This window comes from Pochonia chlamydosporia, chromosome 6, assembly GCF_001653235.2.
Source record: "Pochonia chlamydosporia 170 chromosome 6, whole genome shotgun sequence".
NCBI lineage: Eukaryota > Fungi > Ascomycota > Sordariomycetes > Hypocreales > Clavicipitaceae > Pochonia > Pochonia chlamydosporia.
In genome coordinates this window covers 2,352,841-2,368,018 of record NC_035795.1, presented here as the reverse complement: position 1 = coordinate 2,368,018, position 15,178 = coordinate 2,352,841, and the positions used below count along the sequence as shown (strand labels likewise).

Here is a 15,178-nt window from a genome sequence, read left to right as displayed (position 1 = left end):
TCCAACTTTGTGGCTACTACTCCATTTACACAGTATAGCGAATGTCCTATCCCCATCCAGCCGATATCTCTCTACTACATGCCATTTGCGATTCCCTCCTTGTACGCGTTCAATGCTCTGTCTCTGCAATCCTTGTGTTTGACAATTGGCTTTGGATACCCCTTCTTTTTGGCTTTGGCATCGGCTCCACGGCCATACGGCTCGTGGATCTCCTTGTTGTTCAAGTCCTTCAGCTCAGGGACCCATTTGCGAATATACTCACCGTCGGGGTCAAACTTCTCGCTTTGTAGAAGCGGATTGAAGATGCGAAAGTATGGTTGGGGGTCAACGCCAACGCTGGCACTGAATCCCCAACCGCCATTGTTGCTGGCGAAGTCGCCGTCGATGAGGTGCTCCATAAAGTAACGCTCACCCTTCCGCCAGTCAATGAGTAGATCTTTTGATAAGAATGAAGCGACAATCATTCGACAGCGGTTATGCATGTAACCTAGCTGGTTCAGCTGGCGCATTGCAGCATCAACGATTGGGAACCCAGTTCGGCCTTCACACCAAGCTTTGAAATGGTCTTCGTCGTACGACCACGTAATATTGGAGTACTCTGGTTTAAATGGCTTGTTCATACTATTCATTTTGTTAATGTTACGACTTATCATGAGCTGGCAGTCGTTCACTCACCAAACGTATGGCCAATTGACAAGAACATGTTTGTAAAAGTCACGCCAGGCCACCTCGCTTATCCAGACTCGGATCCCCTCATTACCCCCATCCAGTCTCTTCGTCTTGTTCCTATCCCTTGCTGTACGCACACAAGTACGGCTGCTGATTGTTCCGCCGGCCAGATGCACCGACAAAGAAGAGGTTCCATCATCCGCTGGAATATTTCTCTTGTTGCTGTAACCACCAATCTTTTCTTCGCAAAACTTTTCCAGTCTCTCCCTGGCAGCGTGCTCACCGGCTGGCCAGACAGAACGAAACCTCTTCCTTTCCTCATCGGTAAGTTGCTTGTTTGATGGCGCTTCTGGAACCGGGGTATCGAATAATTTGCCAAACTGTTTCCTCGCTGCTCCTGGATTTCTATTCGGTGGATCAAAGAGCTCAAGGAGCTCCAAATCCGAATGGATATGGGCTACCCAGGATCGATACCATGGAGTGTAGACGGCATACTGGTTACCAGAGCCACTTTGCAGTTGCCCCGGAGGCACGACGCAAGTGTCATGAACGACCTCAAAGGATTTGCCATTCTCTGAAAGGTCGCGGACCATGGCAGCTTCTCGGCGTAGCTCATCCACCTCGTATTCCATATTTGCAAACAAGTGGTTGCTCCCCCACTCCTCCATCAATTCCAAGATTCTGTCAGGGATCTCTTTCCTTTTCGCCACCGTCTCAACATGGAGTGGAATGTCCAGCTTGCCCAAATCTTTCTTGAGAACCTCTAGTGTTCTTAGTATAAAGTCTACTCGCACCGGGGAAGTCAGGTGAGCTTCAAAGTCTTGTGGGCTGACGATGTAAATGCCGATTAAAGGCACACCAGCTTCCTTTGCCTTTTCGCTAGCAAGTGCAAGGGCTCTATTGTCGTTGCAACGCAGATCCGCCTTGAACCAATGGACCACGGAATCCTTGACATGAACCTTTTGGCGTTGATTAGCGGTCTCATCCAGCGCGGAAGCAAGGTCCTCGATTGGACGTGGAATCTCGTTCCTATTGTATGCGCGAGCTCGGTCATTGCTCATCTCAGGGGGGTAATATTTTCGAAGCACAATTCCGTGCTTTTCAGCCTCCGCAGCCAGAGGATGTGGCTCACGAAGACCGGTTCTGGGCTTCTTGGTGGTTTTGCCGTTTGCACTGTGGCTGCTGGTCGGCTTGCGTTTCGACGATTTAGGAGGCATAGTGGTGATGATTCTGTAATGGGTTGTTTGGCAGAAAGATCTGATGTTCAACAACTCTGTGTGGAAGCGACGTGGAGAGTGTTCTTTGGAGGCAAAATGAAGGTGAGATAAAACTGAGGATGGTCTCATATGTTACCTGCCAACAGTTTCAAGATGGAAGGTGCGCGGCAGGGTGATAATAGATTTGTGGCAAGATGACATCTACATCTACTGGAACAGAGTGTAAAGTTGTCACATATTCAGCTGGCAAGATACTCCTTTCTTAAAGGCAATTGAAATTGACTGCACGCGCCGCTTCTAGTCGCGTCGATGATGCCATGGTCAAAGGCTGGGAGTAGACCGATGTGGAGCGCATCGAATCGGACCCGGAGATCGGGAATGGAGCTGCAGCTCTTGCATCTGCCGATCGGGCGTTTTGGATGAGCGCATTGACTCCTACCCTGCAGGACTCTTCTTGATGGTCATGGAATGTTGACAACGGGTTCGAAAGGTATCAATGGATTACAGTTCGGTAACAGTGTGATGTATTTATATTTCTGCGACCTTTGAAGCGCACTTGCAGCGCCTTTGGGTGTTGGCACCCTTTGGTAGCGTTGACTTGTTGCGGTTGTCCGAGTTATCTGGGTGGTGCAACGTGCACTCAAGGGCTACTTGAGAGATTTGTGTCTGTTGCTGACAGATGGTATATGCGCTAGACAGCCGAGCTATGAAATGCAAAATTATATTGAATGCACAAGACTATACCTAAATTGATCCGCATTGCCATTTTCACCTTTTCATCGGACTTTCTTATTGTCCTCTTACTCGGTGTGCCGCGATGTTGTGCGTGGCGTGACTGACCAAATTGGCTTGACAGCTGACAGTCGTCAGCTTGACAGTTGGCAGCAGCTGGCCAGTTACGAGGCCAGCCCAGGCCGGATGAATGGGTCCCAGGTGGGAACCATGATCCACCAAAAATTGGATGGATGCCTGCGATGCTGCCAACGACGCGTTCGCTTTCGGTTTCGAGAACAACAGGAGCTGCCATTATCCCAAGACTACTGCTGTGACGCGTTCCACGAACTTATGAGCGTATATGAATTATTCCCGGGTGGCGTTTTCTTCAACCGCCAAGCCATTTCTCATCTCTCGAGCCGATACTGGACTCACCTCCTCCTAACTTCCGAAACTTACATCTCAGAGACACCACGGGTCACGCCACACGCCTTACCAGCCGAGACACAGCTCACGACGACAGGTTTTACCTTGGTGCGCACGGTGAGGTGAGCTGGGCCGCGCCTCGCATCAAGTACATCGAAGTGATACATACAGAAAACATTACTTCAATTGACGCGGCCAAAACTTGCCGCCATTTCGCACTTCAGCCACCTGTTGCCCGGAACCTCATATTTCATCTGTCACAGCCTTGCCACCAGACACGCCCCTACAACTCCCAGTTTTGTGTGTAATTTTTGGTTCTCCCAAACAAGTCCCACTTGGAACTACAGCCTGTATTCGCCGAGACTCGGCCTTATCGACAATCTCAGTCGTACCTCGCTATACAGCTCAACCTAGTGGCTCTCTCAACGTCTCCTGATACCCCACGAATGGACGAACTGCCGTCTGTTTGACCATCTGAACCAAGAAGCTCGGCCGTTCTGCACTGTCATGGCTTCCCCGACGCCAGGAACGTGGCGATTCCTGCCACTGCCAGCGTCGTCCGGTATCCCCGTGCTTTTGGTGTCTGTCGAGATGGGTCTATCGAATTATGCGATCTGTGTCAGTGACATGGCAAACATATGGGAAGAAAACTTGGATAGGAAGGCTATTTGTATGAGGGGTTGGAGTGAGAACACTAGCATCGATCCTAGTGATACAGCGGAGAACATGAGCAGATTCCTCTCTTGTCTGAAGACTGCGCTGGATCCAACGCAGGCGGGACATGGCGAGACGAGCCTTTCGCTCGCACCGGCGACCTCTTCCGATGCAGGAGAGGATGGTATTACTTTAAGGATAACGTGTCCCCTTCCAGGATTCGAATCGCTAAAATGGCCAGTACACCTACGAAAGCAGCCTCCATCCACTGTCGCAACCGCTTTGGTCTTACCAATGATTCAGGCACATTTTGAAAGAAAACAAGAGATACAGTCATTGATACAAATGATTACAGACAGGGACTCTGTTGTAACCAAGCTGTCAGACAAACTAGAAGCAATGGGGACAGGACTGGAACATGTGTTTACATCCTTATCTGGCCGAAAAAAGGTTACACGGGCTGCCGCTGAGGATCGGGTCAAGGGCCTAAAACCATTCAACGAGCGGAGGTGGAAGAAGGAGCTTGACTCAGACAATGCCGCCCCAAGCTCTGTGAATGAACTTTTACAGCACGTGTTCGGTGACACTGGATTGTATTGTCGGTCTACAGTGGACGTGGACGTGTCTCCTGAGCTTGACAGATGGTGGCATGACTTCTTACCAACGAGTCAAAGTTCTCAACAGAATCGACACAAAATTACATCCTCAAAGCGACAGCCCGATACTCCCCCAACAAAGTCCACCAACTGCGACGATGACGACGACTTTCAAATCCAATCCACCCCACCACACCTGCGTCCGGCATCGAAAAGTGCGGCCACAAGCAAAGTGCCCCCACCACCAGAGGATGACGCATCCACGGAAGGGCAAGAGGACTCTGTCGGACCACACAGCGACCCATCATCTCCTCTGCCTGATCGCAGACGGCAGCCTGAAACCAAGCCCAATAACTCCCGGCTAGGAGCCATCGGAGGCAGAAAGCACCCGGCATCACCTCGGCAGCCGTCACCGCCGCCCAAAAGCAGGACCGTGAAGCCGCCGGAGAATGACGAAGAGACAGCTTCTGAGGCATCAGATGACGATGCCACGGCTTCATTGCCTGCGTCACCACCTGTTCCACCTCCTCAGAAGGACGCCCCCAAAAAAGGAGGCCTTGGCAGAATAGGGGTTGGAGCCTCAAATGCAGAATCTGTTGAAAAGGATAAAACAGCAAACGGAAATTCACCTGCAAAGGCTAGGGAGACAAACTCCAAGAAACTGGGCACCATTGGTGGCAAGGCATCTAAGCCATTGAAGCAAGAAGACGAGGATACCAGTCGCGGCCGTCCGGCGACCAGGAGAACCATCTCACCAGCAGCAGAACAGCCCCGGGAAACCTCAGAGGAACGAGCAGACCGCAAAAGGGATGAACTCAAACGAGAACTTGAAAGGAAAGCTGCTGCCGGGCCCGCGAAGAAGAAGAGGCGATTCTAGTTAACAGTTTACTTCTGCCATATACACAAATTGAGCTGTAAGTTGGCGTTACGGGGGTATTCAGATTGATGTCATATCCAGTGATTTGTCAATCCGGACAATACATGGCCATTTCACCAGTTGGCCTGCATCTTCATACGCCGCGGAATCATTCACTTTCCTAGATTGGGTCGATTGTCTTGCATTTACAGGCACATTACTTGGAGTTGGAATTTGACCGGCGAGAAGAAGCTTACCAACAAACAGACCTGTTCAGAGTACATAACCATTGGATCCGCACCGTGCTACCGACGTCTTCACCCTGAGTCAGGCCTTTTTGCACACATGCACCTGACGGATGGGGAAACCGATACGGAGCAGATTGTTGGAGTCACAAAAGTTTGCACGTCAATGATGCCCCGCCATCATCACCTACACACCTCCCCTGCCACAAAACATGGTGATTATAATGTGGTTATGGACTACCACTTTACGAATAGAAGCATCGACCCGACTAGCTGTGCGGACAGCGACGTGGGGTCGTTCTACGCGTACATTTTGAGGATGAAGGAGGTGGCGTGTAGGTGCTAGGGACGAAAGTGCGGTTTCTGCGGTGTGACGCCACGTCCTGGACTCGGTGCAATCTATGAGACTTTGCGGAGCCAGCCTCATGGCTGGTTGTATCATTGATCGTTCAATATTCAGAAAAACATGGCGGGATAGGCAATATTGCGGGTGACTGCAACCTTGTTCTCACGACACCCTTGACGGTATCACCGTCTGCTGAACATGGCCTGCATGCCCTGGATGCTTAGAAATGCTGTTCAGCACGTGTTCTGGGTAAATCGGCTTGAAACATCCCAGGCTTTCGTAGTCAACTGAGGGCGAGGGCACACACAATGCGCCAATCACCTTTTTCTCGAACAGCTTCATTGTTGCAGTACAATGGCTGCCGACAGGACAGACGCCAGCCCGTATTGGACGCCCGTTGTGGTCAATACGTTGCCATCCCAGATCTTGCAGCTCCGATGCGGTTGCATGCAGCCGCCACCACGCCGCAAGCAGATATGGCTGCTTATTGTGCATCGAGATCTGGCAGTTCATTCGTCGTGTGGTAATGCAGATAATTTGAGGCAAGGGTTCAAACATGGAGACTGACTTCTATATCAATCCCCTCGCTCGCTCCCTGCTCCTGCATCTCTGCTCTCCCTGATAGACTTTTCTACTTGCGCAATTTTCCTTCTTCACGGCCTTGTTTCAAACTTTTGCACTGGCGCCGACTGCACAATGACGACTGGCAACAACGTGGCGAACAGGGCTGACGAGAAAACAGAGCTAGAACGACCCATGTGGTTGATTCCCCGGCTTCACCGAAGGGCCCTGGGCCGGCCTATCCATCCGCTCATAAGCAGTAGGATCATCGGCGATATGAAATGAAGTGGCTGATTCTCCGCGATTCGACACGAGGCTCAGCTTCTTCAAGAAATTACGGAGGACCCAGACACGAAGCCTTGTCGGACTCATGACAATGACTTTGAAACTCCGCAGGCGGTCCGTCGGACTAGGCATTACCGGGGTCCTTTATACTCGATATGCTGCGAAACTATTGCCTTGATGCGCGAGCGTTCTCACTCGGCCTGCCGACTGAATCTCTCGAATGCACGGATTCAAGCCGTTGCTCTACAACCTCTGTCTACGCAACAACGCTACGTTGAATTGGCGTCTGGAGGGCATCATTACTGGTTGCCAAGCTGATTGACCGCTACGAACCTTGCGGCGGTCAAAGATCAAACGGTGTGAGGCGGACATCTCCTGAAAATGGAAGAGAGGCAGGGTCTAAATTAGTTCCCGGTCCTAGACAGCGTCTGTCCCGTTCCCCAGGTACCCGGATACCAGTGAACTTTTGCCACGCAGCCACCACGTTGCATCTCCCGAACAGACGGTACTGGAGCGAAACTAATTGGGGTATTCGGCTTGACGCCTCAAAATAATCGAAGTGGTGTGAAGCCTTAGGCAAACATCGGCGTGCAGAGAGGCTTTTCTACCAGCAAACTGGACAGGCCCTTCATACATGTGGTGCCTCGACTCGTATTACGCCTGCAAGCCACATTCAGCAAGCCCGTTTCCAATTTTTCTTTGTTTTAAAGAGAGGCTTTGACACGCTGTCCCACGTTCTTCTGATTCGTGCTCACCTTGCTGTGCCAGAACAGGCGCAATCTTGCGCGCCATGGGGATAAACATTGACGAGTAGAAAGCCACTACGTACTTTCTGTTGGCGGCAGAAACTTGCCGTCATTCCACCTACAGTACACCTTCGCGACAATCACCAGATCAGACGGGGTGGATCAGCTGGCTAGTCTGTCTGGCTTGTCTTAGGTGAACGGTTGGGTATCGGCTGGTGCGCATTGATGTCCAATCCAAGCACTTCAAGGAACCAACTGTGAATAACGTCTTGGACTGAAATGAGTAGCATTGATATTCATGAAGGAACCGGGCAAATGACAAATACATGTCAGATTCGTGCTTCAACGAAGCCTATGATGTGCTTCACTTACAATGATGGTACACCTTGAGAACCTGTCATGAGCTTGACTTAAAGCAGTTTTTTTTTCTCATGGGCCAACATTTCAAGTACACAACAACTCATGAGGGAAAGTAAGCAGCACCGGCGTTCTCTGCGGATAGTAAGGTCGATGGCAGTATGTCTAGAACTGACAACCAACTCAACGTTGCCATTGCTGTCTATTATTTTTCTCTGTATGTCTCGAGTGACACCCAAGGCCGAAAGCCGAAACTTTGCAGGATGGTGCGAACCAAGGGCGTATTGCTCCGAATGGAGGTAGGTCCGCCGCGTCAATGGCATCTGGGAGACTGGCCCCCACTGAGCCAGCGCATCTTTCGGCGCAGTATCTGCTTTGAGCAGTGGGATGCTGAAGAAGCCATACAATGGGAGGAGTAAAATGAGCAAGAAGTAAGACAAAACCGCAGACGTGCGCGGAGTACAGCTAGAGACAAAACTGGTACAGGTGTAGGCAAGCCAGTCTCCTTTGGAGCTCCTTGATGAACCACAGTTCAGGCATGTCCCAACTTTGCAAAATCAGACATGCATTACACGGCTCTTGCTCATGCGCACTCATCCAGACAAGACTGTGTAACACTTCTGTGGTAGAGGGGTACGGGGGTTCGTTGATGGAAGCACGACATGACGCAATGAACTTGGAGGTTTTCAGCGCACAGGCAAAGTAGTAGACTCAAATTCTTTTTTGGCAAGACAGTCAATTTGGACTCATCTAATTGCTGGATAACGTATCCAACAACGGACGTCGGCAAATGCATCATATCGCATCGCATCGGCGGAGTTTATTGCCGCCACACCTCGACTTACAATCTTTCACTCCCCCCGGCTACGAAACGGCCATGGCAAGAACAAGACAAGACAAGACGAGACAAAAGGAAAACAAAAACATAAGCAAAAGAATTGAACCTAAACTAAATTTGAAAGAACAGAGGGGTGGCACAGAGGTCTCCTGGCCAGCCAAAAGGACTTGAAGCGTTGTCATCAAGTCCTCACTATGTCCGAAAGCCCACCATGACCACGACGGCACACACACACATCAGACAGACCACACGAGGCGGCATGGGATGGAATAGGATGTCCGCGCACTGGCAGCTTCAGGTTCTACCAAATTGATCATGCAACGGCCTATTTGGCACATTACGTCGCCCAAAGGAGGACCTCATCCTGTCCCAAGTAGGTCACACCAAGGGGACACGGGACGGCACCATCCACCACCACTCACCACGGGGGCATTTGTCCTGGCCAATGTCGACACTCCTAACTCGGCAGCTTGAAGTGCGCACACACACAGACCCAGGGACGTCAATGGAGATAATAAGAGCGCCCTGGCCAATATGGTGGCTGTGTCCAGCTGGGCCTGCCTAGCTCCGGCTCCCGGGCTGCCGTCTGGTGCACAGAGAGGGACGGACCTGCTGCCACTTTCTTGCCCCAGATTTCATCAGGGCCGATCTGACATGACCCAACCGTTGTTGCGGAGGACCCCTTATCTGGAATGTGGAATGCCTGGTCAGCTCAAAGTTGTTTTGGGCCCCCCTCGGCTCCGTCTCCGTCCCCGTCCCAGCGCGCGGACGTGGGGTGAAACAGATTTGAGCTGTTGGTCCTGATGAGGCCGTGTACGCCCCGTCCGTCATCTTGGATTGGCAAAATGTTTGCACATTGTGTCCTTTTTCTATACGGCCAAGTATTTATATAGATTGTCCCAGTCGGCCCTATACAATGGTATTTGGATACGACAAACTACACCACAACAATAACATGAGTTTCTCTACAGAGTGTTCATCTCATGTTTCAATTCAATTATAGCTTAGCTGACAGACACAAGTTTTCCCTCACGCCCCCATGTTGGACGAACAGTAAAAAGGTCTGGTCAAAGTCAAGTACAAACGCCCCCACGCAAGGCAAGGCAGCAGCATGCAGTGTCTTGTGCCAATTCGCTTTTTTTCGCAGACTAAACCCACACACACACGCGCACACACCGGACCTATTTCCAAATACCGAATCCCAACAAGGATGAACCCTCTGTTCCCTCCGGCAGTCGCAAGGCCGATGGCTTCGGATCCGAGTCAACCGTGCAGCCTGGGCATAACGAAAGCCTCCACGGCGTGATCCGTTGACATGTCTCACCCGTAGCCGTTGGATCTACGTCTTGTAGTTGACGTTGACTTTTCTTTACTTTTGCTCTCAATGTGTTGTGCAGTGAAACACTCAACATTGTGCGGTTCAGTTCAGCACACCAACGTTGGATCAACAACGATTAGGGCAAACAAGGGGAAATTTGCAGACATCACAGGTATCTTTTTGTAATAAGGAACAATTAATTGCAAGATGAATTGTATTGCGTTGGTATCACTAGTATTTCATGCTGCCTAGCCGTTGACGGTGGTTGGTCTTGACAAATGCTCGCATCGCATGCAATAGTACGTTCAAAGTGAAAGAAACACTAAATGCAAGAAAAACCAAAAGAATCAGACTATCCAAAAAAGAAGAAATTATTCATCACGTACAGTAAACTGGTGCATCGACTATCCACCGCATGTTGAACGAAAGCAAAAGAAAACACAAAAACAGGACAGAACAGAGAGCAAGGCTATACAAGAGTTGTCAACCGCAGGGTCTATCCTTGGTTGTGAGTTGCACGACAGCGCTCAGATGCTGCTGCTGCCAAGTTCAACAGGACCAGGTAACGCAGTTGTTAAACAAGACTTGCTTTGATGAATAGCCCCTCTTCTAATCGTCAATGATGAACAGTGCTTGATAAAAAAGAAAAAAAGTAAAAACAAAAAACCCTGAATTGCGCCATTCTCCCGCTGCTCCAAACCGCAGCATGTTGTTGCTTCTTTCTTGTACAAGTAGATCGATATCGCCCATTGTATCGCACAAAAACCCTCAAACCAGGTAGAAAAACGCAAATCAAGACCAATAGCAACAGACTGCAATTTCGTTCATCGTCCCAGATGCTAGATGGAGACGAGACCCAGATCACTGGGACTCTTGTCGGCCCTATCCCAGCCAACCGCCATCGCCTTCAACGTCGCACAAGACCTCCACCTTTGCCCGTTGGGTCTCGTAGAGCATTGCCTGTTTTCCAAGCTCTGCCCAACTTGGTCTTGGACCTGTGCTTGGTTCCCCGTTGGTCTTCTTGCCCTAGTCTGTGTCAAAGTCCTGTCAAGCGCTGTCAGATCCCTGTCAAGCGCTTGTTGCAGGTAAAAGATGCTTGGATCCTTCATGTTGCCACCCAAAAAACTCAAATCTTGCAGAATGCCGCTTCACCTACAACAACAAATGTATTACAACTTGCTGTAGGCATCGCAAATGAGCCTCCCCATGTAAAAATAAAACAATAAAAGAATGCCACAGTCTCCATATTCCCCTTGATCCCAACCCAAGACAGACGACAGCCGACTGGGGCAGTCTCGTGGGGGGTTTTTTTTTTTTTTTCTTCCCCTGTTTTTTCTTCCCCGGTCCCCTGTTCGTAACATAGGCCGACCCTGGCAATGACAAATGAACCGTCCTTCCCGTCCCAGGGTCCGTTGCAACCCGCAGACATCCACGGATCCTGGAACCGATCGGTCGGCCGAGAGAAAGGCCAACCAGCCGAGCGAGATTTCAGAGCCGATGGAAATCCATGTCGTCCATGTGCCTCCCCATCGGTCTCGGCTAGCGGTCATGCCCCAAGCCCCATGCCTGGTTTCGTTTCTGTTTCTGCCAGCTACAGAGGATGTTGTTGATTCCACCATACGTATGGGCTCTCCGGTAAAGGTTGAAAGGGACGGCAAGTGGGTGACGTTGATACGTAGGCCTTGGCGTCTTGGTACTCAGCACCCGGACGCCTTGGTAGTTCGCTGAGATCAAATGCAATGTTCACGTCCATTGCTGGTGTTCGGTGACCCTGGCCAATAGGCTCATCGCAATGCACGGTGTGATTGCCGTGGTGCAGGTTGGTGCTGTTGGCTATGATGTGCTGCAAATTGGCGTCCCCCAGTCTCACATGCAGAGGCTCAGAAGTTGATTCGCCTGCGGCACATGCAGCCACCATGCCTTCTGGGTAGGTTTCAAGGGAAGCATAGTAGGGCATAGTATTATAGTGGTCCGGAAGAACAGGTGATATGCCATAAATGTCTGCTGGTGAGGAATAGGTATGCAATTCTGGCTGGTATTCGAGCATTTGTCGAGGGTGATGAGGCAAAGGCATCATTATCTGCCCATAAGAGACTCGTCTTCGCATTCGTGCAGCCCTTGTTGCGCACCCTCCCTTTCTACCAGACAATGCTCGCTTGACCGAGTGCTCGACGCCGACCCATCCTTGGCCGCCTCGACCCACGGACCCGGCTCGTTTCGCGTAATTGTTCTTTCGGTATCTGGTGGTGCTCTGCACTCCGTCACGGATGGCCCAGTCCTCCAGGACCCATTCGTTTACCCGCTTGGACTCCTCGGCTGTACTTGACGAGTGCTTGGGTGTCTTTGCAACTACCTTGTCACGTTTTCTAAAAGCCTAAAGAAGAGGAAGAGGAAGAGAATAGGTTAGCTCTCGGATCACCTGAACAGCTGTGTGGTGTGGTGCAAGATAAAAAAGCAAGCCTAGAACAGGATAGGTTAGGATAGGACAGGACAGGTGGCTGTTTCTTACTGCGTTCATGCTGAGGTTATGGCGAATGCTGTTTTGCCAACCCCCAGTCTCTGTAACTGCTTTGGTCGTATTATCCCGAAACCACTGGTAAATCTCTTGCAGCGTCATCGAATAATCCGGTCGCGTCATGATTGCCTTGTAGATGAGCTTTGCGTATGGCTCATCAGACTTTTCGGTTTCCCCAGAGTCGTTTGTGTCGGATGGCGGCGATGTTGAAGAGGGAACCGACCGGCTCTCGAGATGGCGGTGTATAGTTGTGACATCTCTGGGTGTGTCCATCGAAGCCGGGGACTCAACCACAGAGTCGGACTGAGATGCCGGGCTAGTCTCGAATGTGTCCACCGAAGGCACAATCTCAGCGTCCCAAAATTGGCTGCTTGGATCCTCATTTTCACAGTTGAGGGCGAGAAGGAAGCCGTCCGTGCTGTCCAACCCCAGATCGACTGCAGGGCCCAATGTGCAAGCACTCGAGAGATCCTGCATGTTTTTTGATAGGCCCTGCGCCCCGTATCGTTCCAAGGACTGATCCATGGTGGGCACCACAGGACACCATCCACCATGGGATGAGGCAGGTATGTAATGGTACTGTGTTGGAAGGCTATTACAGAGAGCTGAACTCTCCTGGGTGCAGTAGTTGGAGTCGACATCCCCGGCTGCCAAAGGTGGTGACGGCCAGACCTGGCGGCCCTTGATGGTTGACTGGCTTGGCAACATTGCACCGCATGGAAGACTAGAGGGTAAAGGTGTAGCTGTTGTTGTTGTTGTGGCTGTTTTCTGGATAGTCATGTTGCCAAGTGTGTTAGGATGAGGAGAAGACGCTTCTGTCGAATATGTCTTCGAGACGGCAGAGGGATGCTTATACATGACCTCAGTGGTAGCAAACTCCGACATTGTGACTGGCTTTTGGCCTTCACCCCCGACGGCTTCCAAAGAGTTCGTGTAGCTCACGGGATAGCTTTTGTCAGAGAATGGTGGACCCATTTGTCCTTGGAGAACACCAACGACCGGAGCTCACACGGCCACTCTTTCTTTGAGGGGGAGTTTTTTTGTGTAAAGGGAAAAGTGAGAGTATTATTTCGTGTCTGGCCACCAGGTTCAAACGAACAAGGCGGTGATGTTGTATGTTCGGGAATTCCACATCGGATAGCCCTGATGATTTATGGGAGCCGTCACTTGCAGGACTCGCACTCCGCACAAGTCAACTCAAGTTGCTAGAGTTGGAGTCGAAAGCAAAGCGGTAACGATATGAGAAGAAAGATTGTGGTTTGCTAGTTTTGATGCACACGTATATAAAAAGTTCTTCCTTGCAGAATCCAAGAAGAAGTAAAAAGAGTACAAAGGCTTGGTCTGTTAAGAAGGGAATGAGAGGCCGTTATAATAGCAATCACCACATCCGACCAGGTGTACGCCCCGGCCGTCGCGGACAGCCTCTCCGCAGGGTGTGCATGTTCGATCCATCTAAAACGTCTCTTGGGAAGTAAATCGCCGTCCTCAAGAGCGTGCGCGATGACCACTAGAGGGGCGTGCGGCGTGCGGAGTCTGGTGTATAGAAAAAACCAGACATGAGACGAGAAAGTCTGCCTGCCGTACACGCCCCCAGGAAGCCATGCCACCGCTTGAGGTCCACTCCCCTTCCCATATCCAATCGACCACATGTGCTGCGTCAATTGTGTACGCACACATGTATGTGTTGAGCATTGACAGGTTCCAGCCTGTTATTCTCAGCATGCCACCGTAAACGGGCCGGGGGTGGGATACCATACTATACCATGCCATGGCAAAAGCTCAAGGTGCTATCATCTTGGTTTGTATTTGAGCCCGGCCCAGTGGCCCTCCCGTAGGTGGTCCCCGTAGGTGGTCTAAGTGTCCGTAATGGTGTGTGGTCGAAGTCGGCCGCAATCTACCCAGAGATGCAATAGGGTGTGGGATTGTGAAATTGTCCTATGTTAGGCTCCATGTAGCCAGCATCAACTTGGTGTGCAGAGCTCGATGGCAGCAGTACCAGGGGACGTGTGAGACATAAGGCAGAGCGCTACTTGGATGGCGTGTCCTGTGTAACTCCAAATCCATCAGACGGATGGAGAAAGACAGAGATTGGATATCGGAACTTCCTCCTCTCGCTGTCTCTCAAGTTGCTGTAGTCACTCAAATCACTGAGTCCAAGCAACCTCAGCTTGAAATTATGCCACTTTGCATCTGTCCGTCCAGTCTGCAACCGCGATATATCATGGACGAGCATCCAAGGTAGGCCACAACTCGGGCTATCAGGTGAAATTCGATAGCATGGTGATTCAATGCGCAAGCGATGCTGCATGCAGAGAAGACAGCAAGTTTCTAGAACGCGAGCTCCTTGCCAGGGAACCCAGCAGCCCGAAGATCTGGCTGACCAGCCTCAGCAATAATCCTTGTCCTGAGCAGGTGAAGTTTGCAAATTCCCCGGTTTGAAGCGTCCAAGATGCACGCTCTACTAGCCTTGCCATGGAAGCAATACGCAACGTTCGGCTGCAGGTACTCAATTGGGTCAGTCCTTATGCATTCAAGGCTTGCACGAGACTGGCGGTCTCTAAACAGCGGTGACTTTTGAGGCAACGCACCCATTCTGTTACAGCCTAGCATGTGGCATTGCCTTGCGTTGCTGGAGATCCCCAGTCACGCGTACGAGCAGACACCGTCAAGCTGGCATGCTCCCCAAGCTTGAAGTGTGTTTAAGTCACAACAACGCTCCAAGATCGATGCCCTAGTCAGAAAGATATCAGTCTGATCTACTTCGTTTCTCGTCACCGTTCAAGCATACACTAGTTTCTGATACAAGAGTGGGGACAGCAAAATGCAAGTAATGGA

The 15,178-nt window shown here is 50.8% G+C and overlaps 5 protein-coding genes across 5 annotated transcripts; 1 reads left to right on the top strand and 4 right to left on the bottom strand.

Moving 5' to 3' along the window:
- Positions 1-74: 74 nt before the first annotated feature.
- VFPPC_08853 (deoxyribodipyrimidine photo-lyase) lies at positions 75-1,886 on the bottom strand (the record flags this gene model as incomplete). The annotated part of the gene is made up of 2 exons (XM_018287486.1): positions 75-621; positions 676-1,886. 2 exons carry the CDS (start codon positions 1,884-1,886, stop codon positions 75-77), a joined length of 1,758 nt encoding a protein of 585 aa, XP_018140512.1.
- A 1,647-nt stretch (positions 1,887-3,533) lies between these two features.
- VFPPC_14496 (XLF (XRCC4-like factor) family protein) lies at positions 3,534-5,153 on the top strand (the record flags this gene model as incomplete). The annotated part of the gene is made up of 1 exon (XM_018292264.1): positions 3,534-5,153. One exon carries the CDS (start codon positions 3,534-3,536, stop codon positions 5,151-5,153), a length of 1,620 nt encoding a protein of 539 aa, XP_018140513.1.
- A 732-nt stretch (positions 5,154-5,885) lies between these two features.
- Positions 5,886-6,236, bottom strand: VFPPC_18046 (hypothetical protein; the record flags this gene model as incomplete). Its single annotated transcript, XM_022429706.1, has 1 exon — positions 5,886-6,236. One exon carries the CDS (start codon positions 6,234-6,236, stop codon positions 5,886-5,888), a length of 351 nt encoding a protein of 116 aa, XP_022285266.1.
- A 1,489-nt stretch (positions 6,237-7,725) lies between these two features.
- On the bottom strand, positions 7,726-8,483 carry VFPPC_18045 (hypothetical protein; the record flags this gene model as incomplete). The annotated part of the gene is made up of 2 exons (XM_022429705.1): positions 7,726-8,219; positions 8,264-8,483. The coding sequence occupies 2 exons, from the start codon at positions 8,481-8,483 to the stop codon at positions 7,726-7,728; spliced, it is 714 nt and encodes a 237-aa protein (XP_022285265.1).
- A 2,936-nt stretch (positions 8,484-11,419) lies between these two features.
- Positions 11,420-13,228, bottom strand: VFPPC_08854 (forkhead domain-containing protein; the record flags this gene model as incomplete). Its single annotated transcript, XM_018287487.1, has 2 exons — positions 11,420-12,202; positions 12,338-13,228. The coding sequence occupies 2 exons, from the start codon at positions 13,226-13,228 to the stop codon at positions 11,420-11,422; spliced, it is 1,674 nt and encodes a 557-aa protein (XP_018140514.1).
- Between the last annotated feature and the right edge of the window lie 1,950 nt (positions 13,229-15,178).